Below are 26,563 nucleotides of genomic sequence, written 5' to 3' on the forward strand. Positions count from 1 at the left end.
CATATTGAACAGCCCTCATAGAGCTCACAGCGTATTGAAGCGTAAAAGTTCCTAAAAAAATTAGTTGCAAAAGCCGAGAATCGAACCCGGTTCAGAACAGTGGCAGGATACTAACCTACAACTAGACCCCTGGTGCTAGTTGTGTTATGCCCTCCTTCATTTTTTACTTATCATAACGGATAAGTGAACAAGTTTAACTGCTAAAAGCATGCCAGTGTCTGTTTGAAGAAGTTACCATACAATTTTTTCCCAGGCAGCAAAGCGAAAAGTATATGTAGTTTTAGGTTACTAATATGGATTGTGTATATAATCTGATGTTGTCTGGTAATTTCTAACCGGTAAGAGGATAATAACATAACTACAAGGGGTGTTTTAATGAAACCAAAGACCTATCATTATCCAATACACACCTTGATTGTGTCTAGACAAGTACTAAATTGATCTAGACAAACCAATATCTCCGTACAACAAAACCCCCAAAAAAATACATTCAAACTTCTTGCTAAGAGGTCCAAAGAAACTAAAGAAAGATCAGTAGCCCTCGTAGTCGCCTTGCGCATACTTGTTTTCAGGGTAATACACAGCCACCACTTGGTTTCCTCTAAACTTTCTTCCATTCATCCCCGATCTTGCCTTTGCTGCGCCGTCCAAATCCGCATACTCTAAGAAAACCTGCATTGATGTTAAATATAATAACATCATTAAGAGGAATGTGTTGTGTGCATGAAATTAGTAAAAACTGCTTCTCTGAGCTGAAAAACGAACCTTCTCAACTCCTGGTGTTGGATCATGCTCCGGATTGGGCCTCGGAATCACAACATTCACCAAGTTACCTGCGCAGAACAATGACTTATCAAAAGTTCCAAACATGTAAAAAGAGCTCGACTGTGAGTAGATATGGCAGATCCTCAGGAACATAAACACAAAAACTGAAATTGCTTACCGAGTTTTCCACCTTCCTGTCTCATGTCCTCCATTATTTCTTCATATTCTTTATCGTCTCCAAGAACATTAGCTGTAACCACGTGAGTCAAACAGACAATCTTGGTGGGCGTGCCTCCTGGTTGTAGCATAAGCCTCTGTTACAGAAGTTCAAGAGACACTTAAATCAGTGATATTGAGAAAGTTTAGATATATAGTAGTAATAGGACAAAGCATAAAGTAAAACAGTCACCTGCAAAGCAATCTGCTGTTTGGTATGAAGTAGTCTATCTTTTTGCTCAGGCTTAGGTTGAACCCCACCTTGGACTGCACGCCTCACCGTAAGTGTCTTATCGCCCATCTTAATCCCGTTTAGAGCAGCACATGCCATATCTGAGACTGAAGGATCCTGGAATACACAGAATGCCTATCCCATCGAGTTTCCGGTTTCCCTGTCTTTGACCAAGTTGAAACCTCTTAGCGGCCCAAAGGACTCCAAAAGCTCCCTGATCTGATCCTCTGTCAAGTGATATGGAATCCCACCCACAAATAAGCGGTCCGGACCCTCAAGCCCACCAGTAGACCCCGAGGAAAATCCAACAGCCGCTAAGTTGAGATTGGGATTAGGCTGGCTCGGACCAAGAGCTGCAGCAAGGGATGGGTTATAGTCAGTAGGCCTCTTCACCTTTACAGGAACCCCCTGGAGATGAGCATAGCTAATATGTCAGTACATATTGTACTTAATAAAGAAGAATAAGACTGTACATCTAAACTGAGCAAGAGATAATGAATCAACTCTAATATAATTCCGTCTAATGCCATTGCATTACTAGCCTCCTCAACTGTTCTCATCTCAACAAAAGCGAAGTTCTTTTCATGGTTTATGTAAACATTCACCACCGCCTCGCCTATGAATGAAAAGAGAGAATGAGTTATATTGTCTACGCTTGTCAAAGGTATAAGACAAGAAAAAAAACACTGGAAATTTAGATACCTGGCCCAGCAGTGTTTCCCCCAACCGCTGACATCACTTGGCTAAAGAACGTTGCAACAGACTACAATATGAAGTTGAATTCTCAGTACTCATGCAATGATATTGCCAAAGTCTGTGGTTTTAAAATAGTTACAATAGACAAAAAAAAAAAAAAAAAAAAAAAAAAAGTAACAAAACCTGTTTGTTTGCAGTGGGTGGAAGGCCACCAACATAGACACGTCTAGCATGCCTAGTTGCCTGCGATCATAACACAGTATTAGGAAGTCAATCTTGATAAAAGGTGAAGAACCAAACAATAAAATAGATCTTACCTGCTGAGTCATTGCCTGAACTGGCAATAAAGGAAGCGCTCCCAGTTGCTAGGTGAGAAGAAATAATGAGAAGTTATAAGTAACAAGAAAGATGTTCTTCTCTTTTCAAAGTGAAAGCAGCACTCACTTCGTTCTTCTTGTTCTGTATCCCTTCACTCCTCCTTCTTGCAAAAGTTGTAACTCTCTCTGTAGCAGCGAATTAGTGCAGGGCGTTGTAAACATCGGTGACATCGTGGAGACTGAAGATGTCCACGGCTGAGAAAAGCAAAGAGGTGGCTAGAGCCACGGCATGACATCACTCTTTGATGACGCCAGCAATAATTAAGCGGCGTAGAGCTTGTGCATATGAAGCATGGGAGATCCATTCTCTTTGGAAAAGAAAGAACAAGAAACGTTGAAATTACGAACAAACTCAGGAAAAGAAGAACCGACCTAACCATTCAAAAACCCTAAGACTAAGACCGATGCAAAACCCTGAGTGATTCAATATTCAAAAACTCAAATTGATGGGAAACCCAGACCGATTCACTATCCAAAAACCCAGAAGTAAGGCAATAACTATAACAAGAACATGTAAAGAAAACAGATATTACCGAATCGATTTTCTGAATTGGAGAGGAAAGACTTGATCAAGCACGAAGTCGTAGTCCGAATTCTCGAAGGGAGAGAAAGCACGAGAACGAACACAAATTGTTTCCGTGGGCGAAGAAGCGGGAACTGAAAACCAAAATCGACTAAACCGTTCGACTCTTGGATCTGTTCGTTTATATTAACATAGTTATATAATGAGCCTCTTGTATTTACTCTCGAGCCAGGCCCAATGTGGGAATAGAAAGCCGTGTTGTGAATTAGTAGGCGAATAATATATATATATATATATATATATATCAATTAATGTATATATGATATGTTAATAATATATGTTCCCTCTTTTTTATCTTGGTAAAACATTTCTATTTATAGGAGAGAATGAATTAAGTCGGTTAAAATATATTTTTACAAATAATAAATAGGCAAATCTCCAAAATATCACCTTTCTAATTTTATATCACAAAAATAGCATTCAAAAACTAAAATGACCAAAATAACACATTTCTAAGTTTATCATTTAAAAATTTTAATTTTTTTATTTTTCAAAATTTGAAATCTTATCCCCAAAACCTCATTTCTCAACTCTAAACCCTAAACCCTAAACCCTAAACCCTAAACCCTAAATCTTAAACTCTAAACCCTAAACCCTAAACTCTAAACCCTAAACCCTAAACTCTAAACCCTAAACCCTAAACCCTAAACCCTAAATCCTAAACCCCACCCTTTAACTCTAAATCCTAAGTTTGTGACTTTTGATAAAACATTAAGTGCTATTTTTGTGACTTTTGACCTTGAGTGCTAGTTTGGGAACAAAAACTTGATTTAGTGCTATTTTTGTCTTTTTCTCATAATAAAATAGTGATGGATAGATATTTATTGTCCATTATCGGTATATATTATTATCTTCAACATTTTCCCTTAATTATCCATTTCATACTAAGTATTGTTTTTTTTTAAAAAAAAATTCATGAAAAAAATCGACGGGATAAAAACTATGTTGAATGAGAAAGAATATATTGACATAATCTTCCTTTAAGAATGATAAACATGTTGACAAAACCTCTCTGACACGTTTCCCAAAGCAAAATCAATGGCTCGTCCCTGGCCGTCTTTCCGGTCTCAAACCACCGTCTGTTGATGCTGATGACCCCTCCCTCCCTCCCCCGGCTCCTCCTGACCCTCCTGACTGTACTTCACCTTTCTCACCCCAGAACTTTCCTCCCCTAGCTTTCCAAAGATGTTCTTCTCTTTTCAAAGTGAAAGCAGCACTCACTTCGTTCTTCTTGTTCTGTATCCCTTCACTCCTCCTTCTTGTACCACCAGAGGTACCAGGACCACCAGAGGGACCAGGACCACCAGAGGGGCCAGGACCAGCAGAGGGACCAGGAAGCTGCAAGTGCAAGTCTAAGTTCAGGTCAGGCTGGGGATGGTTGTATGTGACACAGTTCCTGCTGTTTCGTTGAAAACAACCGTAGCAGAGTACGGAGTTGTCCTCGCGGCAAGTTATCACAGCCGGTTGAAGACGGCAGGAACGGCAGAGGGGTGAATGTAAATGGCCATCTTGATTCCAAGCGTAGTCAGCTGAGTCATTTCTTGACATCACACATAATCTTCTTTCCGTATGGAAAGAGCAAAAATTGAAACGCGTAGGGTTGCTGCACGTATTACACCTAAGATATGCAAGAGACTTAAAACTTACAACCCAGAAAATGATAGAGCGATTGACAGAAGGAGATGAATATAACATTGATTGAAAACCAAGAGAAACAGACCGATTGATTGAAATACAAAAGTAACAGAGCGATCGACTGAAAGAGAAGAACATAGAGATGATTGAAAGAATCGAATCATATTATTAACAACCGTACGTCGACCCAATTGAGTTTGGTGACTAAACGATGCGTTTATCCTTGGGCCACTCTTGCGCGTGGATCTGGGCTCAAATATTTATCCACCTTTCGGGTTTGGCCCGGGCCAGTTCAGCCCAAATTAACATCCCTAATTCGCCCAAAAAATTGCAAGTGATTGCTGATAGAAAATGAGCAAGGAAAATAACTACAAATCACTTTGACACTCACCATCGACCGTTCATAAACTCGTCGATGACCCGTTTCATTCTGTACCAGGGGTTTATCCAGACTATGCCGGAATTTTTTGTTCTACAATTTTAATTATTTTTTGTAACAGTTTTTAATTATTTTTCTATATAAATATAAATAATTATTTAAATAAATAATGAAAAATAAACAAAACTTTTTATATTTTTAAATTCTAATATTTATATTTTTTCTAAACATTTTTTTCAATTTTTTTTTTTTGAAATTCGAAATTTTTTTTTTAAACTATTTTTAAAATTTATTTTGAAATTTTAATAACTTTTTTAATAATTTTAAAATCCACCGAATACTCCATCCATTAATTCTAAACCTTAATTTTATATTAGTTAACCATAAATGTATAAATGTATAATGTAGCCTTTGATAAAAAAAAATTCAATTGTAGGCTCTTTTAAAGAAAACAAATTAAATAGATCATCTTACAGAATTTCTATTTTTATATTTAAATGTAAAATATATGAATCTAAAAAAGAAAATTTTCTGTAATTTAGTAAAATACTAGGATAAGATATGCACCTTGCGCGGGATAAGATGATTAAATTTGTTATTTTGAACATAAGAAGATATTACACTATAAGAAAACTAGGCAAAATCCGACGGAAATTCTAACAGAGACAAAAATCGTAGGAATATCTCGACAGTTTTCCAACGAATATCCGACGAAATGCTAATTATGCTAGTGGTAGGAAATTCGTCGGTATATTTCGACGGAATTCTGACGACATATGTGCTTGTCGGAAAATTCTGACGACAAAGCGACGAAATATCGAGAGATGTAAATAACCGTTACACGATAGTTCGATAATTTGGGTTTCGTCAGTAAGTCGTAGAGAAAAAACGACAAATTTCTGAGGAACATTTTTGACCGTTGAAAATATTTTAAATTATTGAATATCCGACGAATTTCCGACAAACAATCCAAAAATTTATGACGGAATTCCGACGACTTGTTTTTGACCGTTTTATAGCCTTTTAAATTTTTCTGATTTCTGACGGACTTCCGACGACCATTCCGTCGAAACTGTCGGCATATTTTTCTATAAATACGAGCTCCCCTCATCCACCTCATTTGCTCTCCACCCTCTTCACTCTCTTCATTCTAAAAATTCGAAAAAATCATGTCTCCTTCAAATTATTTTCGTTCGTGGATGGATAAACCTCATATGGATCCAAACACCAACTTACTTACGGAAGAATATGCAAAACGCATTACCGAATTCATGACGTTTGTTCAACAACAACCAGAAGCAAATACCGGTATGTTAAGATGTCCTTGTTCTTCCTGCAAAAATAATAGGAATTTAAAGGAATGGGATGTTTGGACTCATTTATATATGAAAGGGTTTATGCCGAATTATAAATTTTGGTATCTTCTTGGAGAAACTACTGGTTATGAATATGGTAGTAGTAGCGAACCTCAGACTGTGGATAGGTTAGAAGAATCTAGAACGGAAGTAGATTATGGTGTAAGTACCGAACAGATGGTAAATGATCATTACCGAGGGGAAGAACCCAAAGTAGAAGCTAGGAGATTTTTTGATATGTTGGAAGCAGGAAAACAACCTTTGTACAAAGGATGTAGAGATGGTCATTCACCTTTATCATATGCAACTCGATTGATGGGTATTAAGACAGATTATAATTTGGTTGAAGAATGCGTGGATGCGATTGCTGATTTTGTTAAAGGTGTTCTGCCAGAGGATAATCTCGCACCGGATTCATACTATGAGGTTCAGAAACTTGTAGCGGGTCTTAATTTACCGTATGAGGTGATATATGTATGCATCGACAACTTCATGATATATTGGAGAGAGGATGAGAACCGGGATAGCTGCAAATTTTGCGGAAAACCTCGTTATCAGGATATGAGTGGAAGAGTTCCGGTGCCATACAAGAGGATGTGGTATTTGCCTTTGACGGAAAGATTGAAGAGGCTTTATCAGTCCGAACGCACAGCCCAACCAATGAGATGGCATGCAGAGCACTACACAGATGATGGTCAGATTCGACATCCTTCAGATGAAAAAGCTTGGAAACATTTTCAATCAACATATCCAGAATTTGCGCATGAGAGAAGAAATGTCTATCTTGGATTATGTACCGATGTTTTCAACCCCTATGGGAAGCATGGAAGACAATATTCTCAATGGCCAGTAATTATGACACCGTACAATTTACCCCCAAGTTTGTGCATGCGACGAGAGTTTTTGTTTCTCTCCATTCTCGTTCCCGGGCCAGAGCATCCTAAGAGATCACTTGATGTGTTTCTTCAGCCACTGATATATGAGTTGCAACAACTATGGATGCATGGTGCTGAGACATACGAGTTTCGTGTAAAGAAAACTTACAGATGCGGACAATACTTATGTGGACAATAAATGATTTTCCAGCATATGGTATGTTATTTGGATGGACAATGCATGGAAGGTTGTCATGTCCACATTGCCAAGATAGCACAAATGCTTTCCAACTTAAACACGGAAGGAAATCGTGTTGGTTTGACTGTCACAGAAGATTTCTACTACCCGATTATCCATATCGTAAGAGTAGGACTTTGTTTACGAAGAACAAGAAGGTCTTTGACAGTCCTCTTGAACTAAGTGGGGATGATTTGTTGAAACAGTTCAGAGATTTTGGTGCAGCTAGGACGCCAGACGTAGGTGGACATGAACATGTTCCAGTCGATGTTGCTGGTTTAATTCACAACAGGCACAAAAAAGCATCTTCTGGGATCTTCCATACTGGAAGGATCATCTGTTGCGGCATAATTTAGATGTCATGCATATTGAGAAGAACTTTTTCGACAATCTGATGAACACGATCCTTAATGTCCAAGGTAAAACGAAGGATAATTTGAGTCAAGACTAGATTTGGTCAATATTTGTGATCGGTCTGAACTTCACGTTGATGAGAACGGCAAGGCTACTGTTCCCAAATACCGGTTAAGTGAAGCTGCGAAAGAGGAGTTCTTTGATTGGATTACAGAGAGTGTCATATTTCCAGACGGTTATGAGTCTAATTTGCGCAACTACGTCGATAGAAGTGAAGGAAAATTTATTGGCTTGAAGAGTCACGATTGTCATGTAATGATGCAGCGCCTCATTCCGTTTGCATTTTCAGGACTTTTACCACGTAATGTTCATGAAGCAGTCGCATGTATTCTATATTTTAACCTTTTTAGTTGGTTGCATATTAATTTATTATTATTATTAACGTACTTATAATGGAATTTGTTTTATTTATATGTGTGCAGGGATAAGTGTTTTCTTCCGCGATTTATGCACGAGATCAGTCACTGAAGAGGGTATCAAAAATTTGAAGGATAACATAGATGTGATCCAATGCAACCTTGAGAAGATATTTCCTCCTTCATTTTTTGATGTCATGGAACATCTTGCTATTCATCTCGCAAGAGAATTGGAACTTGGTGGTCCTGTGCAGTATAGATGGATGTATCTTTTTGAGCGTTATATGTTTCACCTGAAGAAGAGAGTCAAAAATTTGAGCAAGGTTGAAGGATCTATCATCGCACAGGTGATCAACAAAGAAACTTCAAACTTTGCTGAAAATTACTTTCCATCAGAAGTGCAGACAAAAAACCGAAGACCTGCTCGACATGATGACGGAGGGGAAAGAGCAACGTAATATGTTTACGTCCCGAACATCTTCACGGATATTGGACGACTTAGTGGAAAACCAAAGAACCGCAGACTTACTGAGAGGGAGCACGCTCATTTGCACACATATTTGCTTACCAACTGCGAAGACATTCTACAATATGAGAGGTAAATAATTTTATTTAATTAATAAGATTATATTAATAAGTTGGATTTTAGATTAATGACATGATATTTTTTACAGGATTTATTTGGCAGAGATGCAGTTCACTTACAGACACGCAACAAAAGAGAAACTTGAACAACTCAAGCTGAAAGAATTTGCTGGATGGCTTCTTAATTATGTAAGTGTGTGCAAGAAATTTGTTATTTAATGCAGTAACATATCACCGATAATGCACTAATTAACATGCTTCATATTTATAGGTAACGGAAGGTGTGGCTAAAGGTGAAATATTTGATGATTGGATACGCGAATTTGTGCGTGGACCAAACTATGTGGTGAAGTCATATCCGAAATATTGTACTCGGGGATATGCATTCGCAATTCATAAGGAAGGTCGTTCCAAGACAACTTATGATGCTGGTGTTTCGTCTTCATCCGGGGACGATGTGTACTATGGAAACATAAAAGAAATTTTGGAAATCCAGTATCCCGATATGGTTGGATTGCGGTGCACTGTATTCTACTGTGATTGGTATGATAACACTCCAGATCGAGGTGTGAAAACCAACGCATTTAGTGTTACATCAGTACATTCGCAAAAGAAACTGCAATATTATGATCCTTTCATTCTTGCTTCGCAAGCTGATCAGGTATGTCAATTTATTCATAATAGTTAATCAATATAATTATCATTTCACATATTACTTGCTGATAACAAAATTTAAATTATAGGTTTGCTACATCAGATGCCCTCGGGTTACATACAGAGACGATCCTTGGATCGTTGTTATGTCAATCAATCCAAGAGGACGGGTACATGGAAGTTCTGATAATGGCCCCTTGCAACCAAACTCTACCAGCAACGTAAACCCAGTTGAAGATTTAGCAAATGTTGAACTCGTTGTCGATTTAACCGAATTTGGCGATGATGCTGTTGTGCACTCCGAGTCAGAGGCTGAGGTTGGAGTTTGACGAAGATTCTGATTCTGATTCTTCGGAATCTATAGATTCAGAGTAGATTTGTGTAATCGTATATGTATTTTTTATAAATTGTTTATGTTTTTTTTTCATTTATGTTAAATTGGAAAACTAGGAATTGTAGTGTCTTTTTTATAAATTATTGGAGTTTTTTGTAGAATGTTGTTCCAAATCAAAAATAAATATAACTGTAATTTTTAAAAAATATATTAGAGTTCTTTCGTTTAATAAATATTGCTGTCTAGGAAATAGATTTCCTTAAGAAGGTGTCGAAATTACGTAGGAACATTCCGATGAAATTCCTACGACCGCAAACTTTGGAGTTTCGATTTGAGATTTAGTCATCCGTCGGACATTCATCGGAATATTCCGACGGAATTACGGCGAGTATAAAAACTTTGAGGTTTCGTTAAGAGGTTTGGGTATCCGCCGGAATAGCATCGAAGTTTACCGACGAATTTCCGACGAATAACAAAACCTCGTCGGAACTTTCCCACTGATTACCGACGGAACTTCATTTTTGAGAACAAAATATCAATATAAATGTGTGAATAGATACCGAAAATGTCCGAGTAACACATATTAAGTGTGTTAAAAGATGTTCAGTTACAATAGTTTAACTTTTTCAATGTAAAAAATTATTTACCAAAATTTATCACCGTATACTTAACATCTCTTTTAAACAGTTACATACTTAAAAAAACATGTTGCGGTTATCTAATTTAATAATATTAATTTTGTGTTATATCGATTTCTATAAATATTTCTTTCATGAAATCCCTACAAATCATATAATTATTATCAAAGAATAGTAAAATAGATCATCAAAATAAATATTGAAACCACCAATCTTGAACTGTCGGAAATCTGTAGGATTATTCCGACGAATATCCGACAACCCACGCACCAACAATAAGAAATCATGCAGGGAATATGCTTTATCCGCCGGAAATCTGTCGGAATATGAACATTCTGACGGATAGAGCATATTCCATGCATCGTAACTTGGACATTCGAATTTCTCTATATTTTCCGACGAAATTCCGACAGAATATTGTAACAAATAATCTTGTTTTTTTGAAGGTTCAAAAAGTCGCACAATGGCATTAGCAAGAGCATTAACCAGATGATGTATTCCATGCTGAAGACTGGCTACAAGACCTATAGCAAAGTCTCATCAGATGAACGCGAGTTGTGCTTTCGTCAGTTTGCGGTATATTTTTCTAAATTTTGTTTCTGTTTTTGAATATAGTTTTCTATTATATTTATACTAATTATATGTTTTTCAGCAAGAATTTAATTGGCCATCCGGGGATACGGAAGTCTTCCGTAAGGCGTTCCACAGAAAGGCCATGGAGATTTACGGGAATCAGATTTATGAGTGGAAACAGCTATGGCTTAAGGGTAAGAAACCGAAGTTTATCAACTCGAAGGTTTGGCAAGACTTAGAGGTGCATTGGTCTAAGCAGGAGACTAAAGAGCAATCAGACAGGAACTCCCAGAACCGCTTGAGCGACCATGGTGGACTAGGTGTTTATGTCCACAATCTCGGTGCTTGCAGTATGTCCTCCAAAGAGGATCAACTTGTAAGTTTATATATATTTTTCTTTATATATATATATATATATATATATTTATTAATTAAATTTTTTAGGTTGCTGCAAATGACGGTGATCTCGTCGCTTATCTCGATGTCATGAGGGGTGCATACACTAACAAGAAGACTGGGGAAATTCAGAATCCCCTTATTAGGGATGTCATAGACTTGGTAGAATCCCGGAAACAAGAATATATAGCTTCACAGCCCCTCTCCAATGAAGGTTCTTCGGCTTCAACCAACTTGTCACGAGCTCGAGTTAACGAAATGGTAGAAGAGGTAATTTTTAGATTTTTCATTTCATTAATATAAAATTTCAATTATATTTTATTTAACTAATTTATTTAATTTAATTTATTCTTGAAGGCGGTTCCAAAAAAGAAAGGTCGTTTAGTCGGGTTGGCTCGTCGTGCCTCTTCCTATCCTTCTTCTTCACAAACTCCGTATGTGGATCCGATGATTATGATGGAGCTGCAGAAAAAGGATGATCGGATTGTAGAGTTGGAGTCTCAAAACGCTACAATTCTTGCACAGATGGCCCAACAGGATGCTCAAATAGTGGAACATAAAGCTGAAGTAGCGGAAGCTAAGAGGATGAACCAACACATTATAGAAAAGATGAAGCGACTATTTCCTGCAGAATTTTCGGATTAGAAACTTTTATATGATGTTTTTAATTAAGTAAAAGTTAATTTCTATAATATTAGTTTCACTACAAGAAAACACATGCTTAACGAAGAAAAACAATCCTCGTAAATTTACGTCGATTTTACGAGAAACTTACGTGGAAAACTAATGTCATCGTTATTTCCTCGTAAAGTAACGACAAAAGCGTTTCGTCGTAAAGTGGATGTAATTTGACGAGTATTTTACGAGGAAATACTATTTTCTCGTAAATACGATGTAAACTTCGCGTGTTATTTACGAAGAAATAGTTTACGTGTATTTAGCGAGGAAATTTTGAATCCACCAACTTTGTAGGTGTTACACGTTTTTTTTCCACCTAATTAATTTTTGTCGTAAATTCATAGAAAAATTACAACTACCAGATTCAAAATTTCCTATAAATATGGATGTTGGAACATCATTTTAAACACACCAACAACAAAAAACATGAAAGAAAAAAAATGGCTGGCTCCGGGACTATTTACAAGTTGCGGAAGTGGATGTATATGCATAGAGATGCTAACGGGAGAGTGACGAAAGAATACCTTGCGGGCCTGGAGATATTTATGCATCAAGTAGATTCAACACCGCTCGCCCAAGAAAGTGGTAAGATGTTCTGTCCTTGTCGAAAATGCAACAATTCGAAACTGGCAAACCGTGAAAATGTTTGGAAGCATTTAATAAATAGTGGTTTCACGCCAAATTACTATATCTGCTTTCAACATGGAGAAGGTTTTAATTATGATTAGAACGAAGCTAGTAGTAGTAATAGCAATTTTCAGGAAAAAGAACCAGTTGATCATCATTTGCATAAATTGGTTAGCAGTGATCAAAGTTACACCTCGAGGACGAATCATCAGTGGAGAAGAACCACCATTGCAAGAAGAACAGATAAATGAAGTCGAGGAACCTGAACAACAAATTGATGACATCCTTCTCATTGATCCGCATAATCACGAGTACGAAGATCTTACCGATGATGCCACAGACGAAGCTGTTGAAGACGAGTTTAATGAAAATGATGATGTTTCTAGTGATGACGAGAATGTCGATGTATCCGACTGATGTATTTGATTTTGTGTAGTGTGTTTTATGAATAAGATGTGGGAGTTTGTTTTATGAATAAGGTAATGTGGGGTTTGTTTTATGAATAACGTAATGTGGGAGTTTGTTTTATGAATAAGCAAATGTGGGAATTGTGGTTTGGAATGAAAATAAAGATGGGGTTTGGAATATATGAAGTAGAAAATAAGGAATATGGGGTTTGGGGTTTCGGATTTTAGGGATTTAAACATAACACTCGTTAATTCCACGTAAGTAAAAATCGTCGTAAAGGACTCGTAAGCCAACGAGGAAATAACGAGGAAATATAAAAATAAAGAACGCGGGGCTCGTTAATTCCACGTAAGCGCAAATCGTCGTAAAGACCACGTAGGATGAAATCGTCGTAAATACCACGTATGCGAAATCGTCGTAAACACCACGTAAGCCAACGAGGAAATAACGACGAAATTTAAAAATAAAGATGGGGTTTGGAATATATGAAGTAGAAAATAAGGAATATGGGGTTTGGGGTTTGGGGTTTCGGATTTTAGGGATTTAAACATAACACTCGTTAATTCCACGTAAGCACAAATCGTCGTAAACACCACGTAAACGAAATCGTCGTAAACACCACGTAAAAGGATTTAAACATAACACTCGTTAATTCCACGTAAGCAGAAATCGTCGTAAATACCTCGTAGTGTAAAAACTAGAAAAAAAAAAGAAAAAAGGAGAAAGATACCACATTCACATGTGGCAAGACTTCCAGCAATTATAATACGTAAGTCTCGCCCACATGAATTCTAATATCTTCTCCTTTTCCTTTTTTTCAAATATTTATAATTTGAATAGGATTTTGCTGAGGAATGTGATTTGAGATAGAGTGTGATTTGGGAGTTTGTGTGTGGTTTGAGAATGAGAGTTGTGGGTATATTTATTGGAAAGCGCGGCTCCTTAATTCCACGTAAGCAAAATCGTCGTTAATACCTCGTATATAAAAACACGGGCCTTTGTAATTCCTCGCTATTTCCTCGTACAAAAAAACACGGGCCTTTGTAACTGTTCGCTATTTTGTCGTAACCTTACGAGGAATTTGCGACGATATGTAATCTTATATATACCCCCGAGTGCTCACTCTTTCTTTCCTCTCTACTTCCTCTCCACTTCCTCTCCATTTCGTAGCAATGGTAAGCCTCTCTAATTCCTCTCTAATTTGGTTAGTTTAGGATAGATTAGGTGGTTAGTATAGGGAATTTAGATAGGTTTACGGATTTTATGTTATTTAGTGTTGATTACGTGGATAATGTTGGAAAATATACTGTTGATGTTAATTTTAAAAATTAAATTTTTTCCCAGGTTCGAAAAAGAAGACTTACTGCCCATTACAGAGAGATGTTCGGTGAGCCGGGTAGTCGTTTAGCCCCGGCCTCTTCTTCAGCTCCCGGTTCTTCGGGTCAGGAAACAGTCCTCGAGACTCAGTACACTCAGAGAGTCTCTGGGTCTACTTCTTCTAGTGCACCATCGGCTCCTCATGTGCCTTCCCCGATGGCTCATCCGACGATGCCTCCTCCTGTGCCTCCTCCGAGGGCACCTCCGATGGCCGCCGATATTCATCCCGATTTGATGGTGCCTCCGAGTGCTCATTACTCGCAGTACACTGTAGAGGACATTCTCCGTCTGCCAGGCAGAGAAGGTTTACCAGTCATCGACCTCGACCGACCGGACGGAACTTTGTGGTATGTTGCATTAATTTTTTTTTTAATTCGTTTAAAATTCTTTTATAACATTAAAAAATATTTTAAAATTTTAATTTGGATTTTCCAGGTGGGGGGTTGACGGATGTCTTGCATCGGACGTAACCGACACGATCAAAGGTTACTTCTCCATGGCACATCCGAAATGGAGTAAGACGCCTCACTACGTCAGAAAGACGTGGTTCAAAATTTACGCTGTAAGTTTCTATTAATTAATTATATATATTTTAATTTTTTCATGATTTATATATATACTTTCTAAAAAACTAATTGTTAATTTATTTTTTCCAATAGCAAAAATATAATCTGGCCTTGGGGATCACTGAGAGGGTGAGGAAGAAGTTTAACGCGAAGGCGAAAGTTTGCTTGTTGGACACGGTCTCCAACTGGAAGGGTGACTGGATCGTGAAGGGGTATGAGCGTGACAAACCCGCTGAGCTCACCACGGATGTGTGGGATGGCCTCATCCGTTATTGGCGTCTTCCTGATTCCATTAGAATCTCCCAGTCTTGCTCTAACTCCCGTAACACGGACGATGAGCACGGAAACGGGCCGATGCTTCACACTACGGGCCAAAAACCCCACGCCGGTGTCCGTTTGGAAATAGTAATTAAATATTTTATTAAATAAATTTTTTAATATATATATTTTTATTCTAACTTTCTTAAATGTTTTTTATGCCAAAGAGACGGGACATCTCATGTCTCTTATGGAACTTTACGAGAGGACCCACAAGAACAAGGCGGGCGTATTTGTAGATGGCAAGTCCGAGCAAATCTACAACGACGTGGTTGCTCGGGTTGAAGACCGCCAGACCCAGCTGACCCAGCAGTCTACCGACGGATTACCCGTCGCCTTATCCACACTTGAAGTGGATAAGATTTACGAGGAGGTAAATTTTCTAAAATTTTAATTTTTTATTATTCATTTAATTTAACTTTAAATTTACTAACAATATTTATTTTTTGTTTTTAAGGTTGTCCCTAAAAAAAAGGGACGGACGTTGGGATTGGTTCCGTCAATGATGTTCCGAGAGCGACATCGTCTTATGGTCAGCGACGGGATGATGAAGTCACTGAGCTGCGTAACGAGTTGGCCGCGACAAAATCTCGTATGGGTGGAGTCGAGGGCTTCTTGGACGTTATAGCGGCCACAAATCTGGAATGAGAGTCCATGTTGAGGAACATGCGACAACAACATCCCATTCGAGGCGAGTCATCCGACATACATAACGAGGCGGATGTTGCGAGGAGGAGTGATGATTTCTATCGGGCGATGAACGACCCTTAGTTCTTTTTTTTCGGTTGTTGTATTATAAATTCAAAACTTATTTATATATAAAATATTTTTGTATTGATTTATTTTTATTTTAAATTATAATTTTATTAATAAATTAAATTATATAATTATTTTTTTTAATTATATTTTTAAATTCTGTAAAATAATAAAAACGAAGTAAATTCGTAGCTAATGTACGACCTATTTGCGTGAAAACCTTACGAGGAAATGACGAGAAAAAATAAACGAGTATTTTACGAGAAAACATTTACGAGGAAATGACGAGGAAAGATAAACGAGCATTTTACGAGGAAACACTTTCGTGGTAGTTACGTGTATTTTGCGAGGGAACACTTTCAAGGTATTTACGTGTAGTTTACGAGGAACTCGTTTCGAGGTATTTACGAGGAAATATAGCGACCTCCTTACGTGGAATATTTATGTGGTCTTTACGACGAAATGATGTACTTCGTCTTTACGACGAAATATTTTCTTCGCTAAGTTATGACGAATTGGCAAGGAAATATGTGTTACGACGGATGAGTAACGAGCAAACATGTTTCCTCGCTAATTCGTCGTAAAGCCTCTTTTACGACGAACTCACGAGGAAAACCGCCCTCGTTAAGCTTATGTTTTCTTGTAGTGTTTGCTGTTTCATTTTTTAGTCGATTTGGTTATCTAAAATGCAAATATCTAAAATTATTTTCAAATAAATAAAATAAATTAGATAATAATAATAATTTTAAATAATAAAATCAAAATTTTTTGTCGGACATTTCCGACGACAAAATCCGTTGGAATTCTCTGGCAACAACATTTCCGACGAACAGAGTTCCTCGTAAATTACCGACGGAAAAGAGCGTCGAAATCAACAACCAAAAGGGAGTCGTCGGAAATTTCCGATGGACAAGCTCGTCGGAAATTTCCGACAGAGAGCTCTCGTCGCCTCGTCGGTATTCTCTGACATCGACAATTCCGACAATCTTTGTTGGTCGGAACATTTTTCGACAAATTACCGACAACGTCTTACCGACGAAGTGTTTTGACGGAAATCCATCGAATATCTGGCTGTCTTAATCTGTCGGAAAGCCGTCGAAAATTTCGACAGATTTCCGACGGATATTTGTTTTCTGACGAATCCATACCGACGAATACTTTCGTCGGAATAGCCGTTTTTCCGACGAAATTCCAACAAATATGGTCGTCGGAATTAGTCTGTTTTCTTGTAGTGTTAGATCTTTTTAATTTGGATATTAGTTTGTTGTGGGTTGGTTATTTCGGTTTCTTAATGTGGTCAAATTCTATAACTACATTTTAAATTCATTATGTTTTTGTTCGGCTATAATGGTTGACGTTTTTGATTTTATGTTGATAACCCAAAGATTATTTATTTGGTTTCATGTTATATGAATTTTAGACAATTCTAATATCAACCAATCATTTCATATTAAAATTTCTAAACGCATGCAAATTAAATAAAATTGAGATAATTATCGACGAAAAAGAAATAATTTATAATAAAAAAAGCATTTCAGTACAATTTGGTTAATAGTCAGATGAACCATTAATTTTTTTTTTCAAAATTACTATAAATTTAGAATCCTCACTTCCGTTGAATATTTTAATTATATAGATATTCACTTCAATGTACATATATGTACATGTATGTAAAAATATAAAAAAGTGGTTGATAAATATATAGAAATACCATTAATAAATATTAAAACAAATGTTTGGTCAATATCACAATTGAAACTTAAAATTCTTAAATAGAATTAGTTAAAATTAATTAATCATTTAGACAAAGTTATTTTATCATATAAAAAAAATCAAATTGTATACATAAACAATAAAATTAATACATATACAAATTGGGCCTGCTGAATTTATTCTTATATTGTCTTATACATTGGCCCAATCAGTTTTTAAATTCATAATTACTGGTTCAACATGAATTTTTTTCGGCAAATTTCTTATTCAAAAAATAAAACTGATGATTTCAAGAGGACTAACCTCAACAATCTGACCGATAACATTTACATTTATGCAACAGGTCATAAGAACACATTATATACATGAGAAAAATATTCTAATTAAATATAAAATCTGGAGTGAGGCAAAGAAAACTCACCAACCAGAAATTCTGTATTTAGACTACCATCCAATATTTCCAAAAATGGACTGGCTGAAAACCAGTCAATCGTAGATGTTAATCTCCAAGTAAACACGGGTCATGGGTAGAAACTGAATCTTATAGGCGTGTTTGGTGGTTCGATAAGATCCACATGAGTGGGCAACTACAAAATTAATCAAAAATTTTTAGCAACCTTCGTTTAGAACTGCTTCAAAATGGGACACCAAATCAGTTTTACAGTTGCATGTATTTTTTCACCCTGAAAAATATATAAGAGAAAAAACAAAATATATATCAAAGAGGTACTTGAATCCATATATAATAATGTCAGATCGATAATTATAAACATTATCACATGACTTACACTTGAATAGACTAAAACCATCTCAATGCTCTCTCCAGCCTGAGCAGAGTATTGTTTCTATAGCTGAATTATCTTAACCCTTAATTTTCCCATTGTTTTGAAAGGTTTCAATGCAGAGACCTGATCAAAATTTGTGACTGTTTTATTCGTTATCAACTTCTTGCGAGTCTTTCTTAGTGTTTGTGAGAGATATAGTATAAGGGCTCATTATTAAATAGTAACCATCAACCATTAGGTTAAAAAGTAGGTCTCATTGAGAAATAAAATATATACCATGAACATTAAGAGTTGGTAAAAAAAATGGAAAATAACACATAATATTGTGTTCCCACAACTTTATAACTCCAGAAACAATAAAAATATTTTCAAACAGGCAATACTTGGTGCAAACTCAAGATCTTAATTACGAATATATTATATTTCCGATTTATGGTACCTTATTTAATGGGTTGCGTGATCTCCAAAGTAAAATCCGAGCTCCAGCTTATAAGTTGGAGTATAATTTATTTCCGATTTATGCACCTTATATGATTTTTTGCTTAATCTCCAAGACTAACGAGAGAGTTAATAATAAGGGGACCGATAAAGTATAATTCAAAAATTAGAAGTCATAAAACAATGAATCAAAAATAACTTTACTTCAAAATTTAATATGTAAATTCATTTTAATATATACTATAACATGTATCTAACGTAAACCAATAAAATCAAGCTTACGGAATTCATATATGAGGTGTATCCCGGACTAGTAAAAATAGTCGAAAGATATTTAAATGGTCAAACCGTTAGTACAAAAAAAAATGAATTTAAATTTATTACTATTTTCTTAGATATTGTCATTTAGTATGTCATAATTGTAAAGTTAAATGGTCATAAACAAATAAAACAAAACTGAACAAAGTAATAAAACAGAGGATTTCTATTAGTTTAAGAATAACAAAGAGACAGACAGATCTCCAATAACTCAAAACGATTGTAAAAGACAATTGCAATATAGTAAAAAAAACACCAGATGAAAACGAAAGCTTCTGTAAAACGCCCTGCAATCCCTAATTTCCTTACGTGCATGCATGAGCTTTTTAGTAAAACAGACCAAACGCATCAATTAATAAAAACATATGTGCATGAGCTTTTTAGTAATTGAAACAGACCAAACTCATAAAATGTACGTGCATGAAACAGACCAAACTCATCATCCTAAACTACTCATCAAGTTATGAAGCCGTTATGAACATGTAAACGTCCGACGAGAAAATGTTTTGACAAATTATTTGAGATTATAAAAAAAACACACACAAGTATCACACTGTCCATAGGAAAATATTTTGACTCTTGTATAGATCCACCAAAGTCGTCTCCCTCGAGGTTTATAGATAATAACATCGATGCAAAAGGACAACACTTTGAGCTGTTATCGTTTGGGAGTGGTAGGAGAATCTGTCCTGGATTAAATGGGGACGATTTCTGTGGAGTTTTGTCTGGCGAGTCTGTTGTATCATTTTCACTAGGAGTTACCTGAACGCATGGTGGTTGAAGATGTCGACATGGAGGAAGCTCCTGAGCTTACTGTGGGCAAGAAAAGTGAGCTTCTATTTGTTCCTGTAAAGTACATCACTTAAAAAGTAAATTATTCACCGATTGTACTGCATATAGAACAAAATCTATCTTTATCTAAAAATATTTTACCGTGTGGTAATTCTGAAGCTTGGAAGAGTCTCAATGCTGATGTATTATTCCTTTGTAACAGCAAAACATGTTGTGCAAAATATTTATAAACGTAAGCAGTAAGCCGTTTTGATTCTTTGTTACTCGTCGTTTATTCTGCTTGTCTACGTTTTCCATGGTGGATCTTTTGGATCACAATTTTCTTTCGTCATAACCATGAAGGTGACCACCACACCGGCTGCACATTTAATTAGCTTTCACCAACTTGGCTTACTGCTCACCCTTTGATCTCTCAGTTCGCCATTCCCGGCTCCGACCTCTTCCTGGCTCCGACCTCTTCCTCACCAAAGTCGCTGACGTCCACACTGAAAAGTTTGTATCCCATTAGTATTAGACTATTAGTAAACTTAAATTAGGAAACCTTGTCTTTGAAACACAAAAAAAAAATTGAGAAGCTCTATAAAGTCGCCACGTCAGCGGCCTTGTTCTCAAATCTTTGTCAAGCCGCCACTTCTCAAAAGTCAATGTGAATGCATTTAAGACAAATGTTTCTCCTTTAAAATAAAATGGATCAAAATCTCAATATTATTAATTTACAGAGTTTTCAACTGCATGTAGTCAATTTTGGGTTTGATTCATGATGTTATGGTCCTTTAGTGATTAAACAAAAAATAAGAATATGAAGAAAAAAAAATTACAATAATCAAAAAAATAAATTTTGACAATTTTAAATCGTTAAACATCTATACTATTATTTGAGAAGTAAATTTGCTGATTTGTCATGCTTTCCATAATTTTAAGTTTAGTCATATTTTATGCTCAATTATTATTAATTTTAATAAATAATTTTAGTGACTTAGCTGAAAATTATCGTTATCTTGAGAATAATTAAAAACTTCTAACGATAATGTCATAGCCAAATTTATATTATATTAATTTGTTTATATTATAATATTATATATATGTTGATATTATAGTTGAATTAGTAATATTAAACCGACTCTATTTTAATATATATCACATAAAATAGAATGAATCATCTATCATTTAAAATATATTTCTTAGGACAGTCAAATTCACTTATCATGATCATTTCTAAAAAACAATTGGCAAAGAATTCAAAATATTTATATTATTATTTTCAAAGTGATCATTTTTTGCTCTCACTTTAAAAGTTAGAGCATTTAAGTTTTTGTTACCCTTGATAAATAATTAGATTAGATTTGTTAATATATAACTACCCATAAATTAAAAACAATTTTCATTAATTTGACAATCATCATTATCGAAAAAGATTATATATTTTGTTATCCAAAAATATTTTACATCATAATATTATTTTAAAAATAAATATAAATCCTCGTATGTAGTCTTATTTATATATGAATAGTTTCAATTTTATTTTGCCTGGTAAAATATATTTTATTAAAAAAATTATCGAATATAAAAAAATTAATATTTAATTAATTAGTTAATATTTCAAAACATAACAAATAATTTTAATAGTTTTTGAAACCATTTACAATTTTTTGTAAAACTATTAAGTTCGCAAATGCGGACATAACACCTAGTTTATATATTCCTTGATTGGAAGAACATTAGCATTATGCTCTACATTATCCAACCAACAATTGTTAGAAAAGCATTTAGAGAAGTATTTACTAAATGCTAATGCTCTCTAAATGCTCACTGGCCAATGCTCTCATATGAAGCTCTTAGAAAAGCATTTACATTTATAATTTATAAAATTAAGGATAATATATGATTAATTCATTTATTTAATTTAATAATATCATAAAATATTTTTATATCCAGAAAATAAAATTGTGATTTCTAAAATTAATTTCCAATAAAAATAATTTTTAAAAAAATAGTATTTCACACTTAAAATATAATATAATTTATTTTAAATTTGTAAATTATTTTTAGAAATAGATATTTTATTATAAAATTTATTTTAAAATAATAATTTTTGATATAAACATAATTTTTAAATTTTTAAATAAAATAAATTAATTATATGTCTTTTAAATTTTATATCTTAATATATATATATATATATATATATATTAGAAATATATATATATATATATATTAGAAATATATTCATTAAAAATAAACATATTATATATTATATATTAATTTTTATAATCATTTTAAATAGCATACTCATACTGCTCTACCATTCATCTTATTAAACAGTTTAGCAAAAGCATACAGCTCCTGCAGCATACTGGTTCTATAGCATACTGCTACTATAGCATACTACTACTACTAATGCTAATGCTCTACCAATCAAGGTCTAAGAGTGTGTTGTGCGTAGTTAAAATAAAATCAGATTCTTATTTATCTTTTGAACAATAAATCTGAAAGTTAATTGTTATATTTTTAGTTTATTTTTTGCTTATTAAAATCATGAATGAATAAGTTCTATACTTATAAGTTATAATCTGTAAAAAATAACACTACAAGAAAACAGCAAGGATTCTGAGGGAAAAAATCGTCGAAATTTCGTCGGAATATCGTTATTCCGACGACATACCGACGAAACAAGTCGTCAGAAATAATTCCTCGGAATTTCTTCTTTCCTCGGAAATCCCTCGGAATTTTCCGACGGAATTCCGAGGAAACAAACTTCCGGGGAAATTCCGAGGATCACTAGTTTGTCGGAAATGTCCTCGGAATATACCGAGGGAGAACTTCGTCGGGATATTTCCTCGGACGTTCATCGATCGATGCGTTTTTGGACATATATACATCGATCGATAGGAATATACCGACGGACATATTCCTCGGAATATTCCGAGGAACATGTCCCTCGGTATATTCCGAGGAACCGGTTCCTCGGAATATTCCGAGGGAAATGTGGGAACAGTTCCTCGGTATATTCCGAGGAACAGGTCCCTCGGTATATTCCGAACGTTTTTTTGTAAACAGATCGATCGATGGATTTATGTCCAAAAACGCATCGATCGATCGAGTAAAAAATATAATTAATTTCCTCGGAATGTAAAAAATATTAATTTTTTTAAAAAAATAAAATTTCTGAAATTTAAATTCGAAAATATGAAATTAAAATTAAAATTGAAATCATATTAATTAATATTCAAAGTTTCACAAATAAAAATAAAACATTTCGAGTTTTTGGAAAAAAAAAAATACTACGGGTCTGGCACGTCCGGGAACACCTCGTTCGGGTACATCCTCTGCATCATCTCCATCATTTGCTGGTTCAGCCTCCTCTGTGCCTCATAGCCCGCCTGTTGAGCCGCCATCTGGGTCTCCAACAAAGATATACGATCATCTTTGTCCTTCAACTGAGCCGTAAGTACTTCTGGATCAACAAAGGGCGGTGGTGCAGAAGAAGGAGGAACCGACCGGGTGCGACGACCCAAACCGACCAAACGTCCCTTCTTCTTTGGAACCGACTGAATAGAAAATAGCCAAATTTACAAATTTAAACCAAGAAATAAATGAATTGAACTTAAAAAAAAAAAAACTTACGGATTCAACGATTTCGTTGATTCGAAACCGGGATAAGTTGGTCGAAGTCGTCGAAGCGTCATCCTCGGTTTGAAGCTGAGACACTTCGTCTATCACCTGAGTTTGGACCAGGTCGACCACGTCCCTTACAAGACTGTCATCAATCTGGCCGGTCTTCTTGTTGGTATACGCCCTCCTCATTAGGGCGAGATCATCAACCGGCTCGCCATCATTTTCTTCCGCCTTGGAAAAAAACATAAATTAAAGAAACATTAGAAATTAGAAGAAATGCACAATAAATTAAAATTCTGAAACTCAAATAATTGAAGAAAAAGCGGTTGAACTTACCATGCGATCTCCCAGAGTGGCAATAGATTGAGCACCCAAGTTATGCTTGTAGATGCCCTTCCCTTTACGGTCGCTCCTGCGGTTGGTGGAGTTGGTGGAAGAAGTTTCTTTCGTCTCTTCCTTATCCCAATGCGCACACAACTCCTTCCAGACCGTGTCGTTCATCGACTTTGGGACCTTTTAATAAAAAAAAAAAGAAAATAGTTTAATAAATTAAAAAATAGTTTAATAAATTAAAAAAATTGTTTAATTAATTAAATCGAACCTTATTGATTTCCCACTTCTTCTTCCACTCGTGGATCTGCTTCCCATAGTTTTCCATAACTTTATGGACGAAGTGGTGATAGATAAAGAGTGTCTCATCGGAATTCCAGTTGAACTCTTGCTGGAAAAAAAAACCAATTAGTAGAAAATTTATATTAAAGATTAAAAATATAAGTAAAAAATTAGAATACTTACCGCAAACTGACGAAACCACAGAACCTAATTGTCGGTAGGGAAGTGAGTGAAAGTCGGATGTCCACTGTCGAGGGCCGAGTACATCATACGGTTGATCCATGCGCTGATCCCGTTCCCGGATCGGTTGAACCTAATAAAAAGAATAAACGGTTAATAATGAATCCAAATTTAAAGAAAAAAAAATGTTTAATTATCATGTTTGACCCCGTCCATGTGGATACGGAGTGAGATACGGAAGATGGTCACGACCGGGCTGTTGAACCAACTCCGCAACACGCATCACTCCCGGAGGACCCGGAGGAACATGAGCGGATGCAGCAGCGGGAGCGAGAGGAGCAGGAGCGGGTGCAGCAGAAGGAGATGTATGGTTGGAGCTGTGGGGCGAAGGGGAATCCTGAAAATGGTTGGAATCCCGAGACTGGCTCCCCGTACCACCACGACCACGACGCTGTCGAGGCCGGGTCTGATCATCATGAGACCTGTAAATTATAAAAATATATTAAATAAATAGAGAAATATATAAATTAATTTTTTTTAAAAAAAATCCCAAATAATTTAATCACAAAAAAAGATTTATATATATTAAAAATATTTAATAAATATATAAAAATAGTTCTAATAAACAAAAATTTAGTTTTAATAAATAAAAATAGTTTAATAATTACAAAAAATAGTTTTAATAATATATATATATATATATATATATATATATATTAAAAATATTTTTAAATCCCAAATAATAGTTTTTAATCACAAAAAAAGTTTTATAGATATTTAAAATGTTTTATAAAATCCAAAAAATCGAATTTATATACAAAAGTTTTTTTTGTAAAATCCAAAAAATCGAATTTATATAGAAAAATCGATTTGTAAAATACAAAAATCGATTTTATATACAAAAATCGATTTTATAAATACAAAAAAAAATTAAAAAAAAAATAAAAAATTCTAAATCAATTCAACAAAAAAAAATTATTCAACCAAATCATAATTCTAAACCTATTATACAACCAAATCACAATCCTAACCAATCACCCTAACAAAAATCTATCAAAACTACACAAAAACCTAACAAATAGAACCTAAGAGAGTGGGATAGGGTCCTTACATGATTTGTGTAAGAGAATGGGGAGATCGCCGGAGATATCGTCGGATTTCAGGGGAAAATCGCCGGAAAGGAGAGAGGAGTCGCGCAGAGGAAGAAGAGGGAAATGGGGAAGAAGAAGCGGCTCGTGGTTATAAAACCTAGGGTCCGACGGATAATATCCGTCAGAATTCCGTCGGAATTCTAATTTCAATTTTCGCGAAATATTTGCTCGGTAAATGAAAATATTCCGAGGAAATTCCGACGGATAGTAAAATATCCGTCGGAATTTCCTCGGAATATTCCGAGGAAATACCGAGGAACTAGTGTTTGGGGTTTCAAAACATCAATTTTTTTTGCCGTATTTCATTTCTTATACAATTGTAATGCATACCATTGAGGATTCTTTGTATAGATGAGCATAAACTATGAAATAACAAATTTCAAACTAATTGAAAGTATTCCCTTTACCGTTCATTAAAAGGTATAAGTGTTTCTCTTATGTTGTGGGATTTCGTTCATACAATCGGAAAAGTGTTAATTATACGGTAAGGAACAAATATTTGACTTCATAATGAACGTAAGACACTTAATAAGGGTTATATAGGTGTTATTCAAACCGCAAAACGTTGTTTTCGGTTTAAAAACCCTATTTCCTCGGAATTTCCTCGATTATTCCGAGGGAACTCCGAGGAAACCCTCTTCTTCCTCGGAATTTTCTCGGAATATTCCGAGGAAATTCCGAGGAACTAGTGTTTGGGGTTTCAATACGTCAATTTTTTTTTATAAACGGATCGATCGATGTATATATATCCAAAAACGCATCGATCGATCACTAAGATGGACCGGACCGTAAAAATGTGATCGATCGATGAGATTATCCCATCGATCGATCGAGAATCTCAAGTGTTCCTCGGAATGTCCTCGGAAAATCTTGTAAGTTTTTTTATAAACGGATCGATCGATGGATATATGTCCAAAAACGCATCGAT

General features: G+C 35.3%; 1 protein-coding gene and 1 pseudogene across 1 annotated transcript; one reads left to right on the plus strand and one right to left on the minus strand.

Annotated features, from left to right (window-relative positions):
* Nucleotides 1-347: 347 nt before the first annotated feature.
* LOC106376680 lies at nt 348-3,002 on the minus strand (annotated as a pseudogene).
* Nucleotides 3,003-10,824: 7,822 nt separating this feature from the next.
* LOC125592489 lies at nt 10,825-11,946 on the plus strand. Its single transcript, XM_048767688.1, has 4 exons — nt 10,825-10,908; nt 10,985-11,281; nt 11,350-11,571; nt 11,659-11,946. The coding sequence occupies exons 1-4, from the start codon at nt 10,825-10,827 to the stop codon at nt 11,944-11,946; spliced, it is 891 nt and encodes a 296-aa protein (XP_048623645.1).
* Nucleotides 11,947-26,563: the final 14,617 nt, after the last annotated feature.

Source organism: Brassica napus, chromosome C9 (genome assembly GCF_020379485.1).
Source record: "Brassica napus cultivar Da-Ae chromosome C9, Da-Ae, whole genome shotgun sequence".
NCBI classification, from domain to species: domain Eukaryota; kingdom Viridiplantae; phylum Streptophyta; class Magnoliopsida; order Brassicales; family Brassicaceae; genus Brassica; species Brassica napus.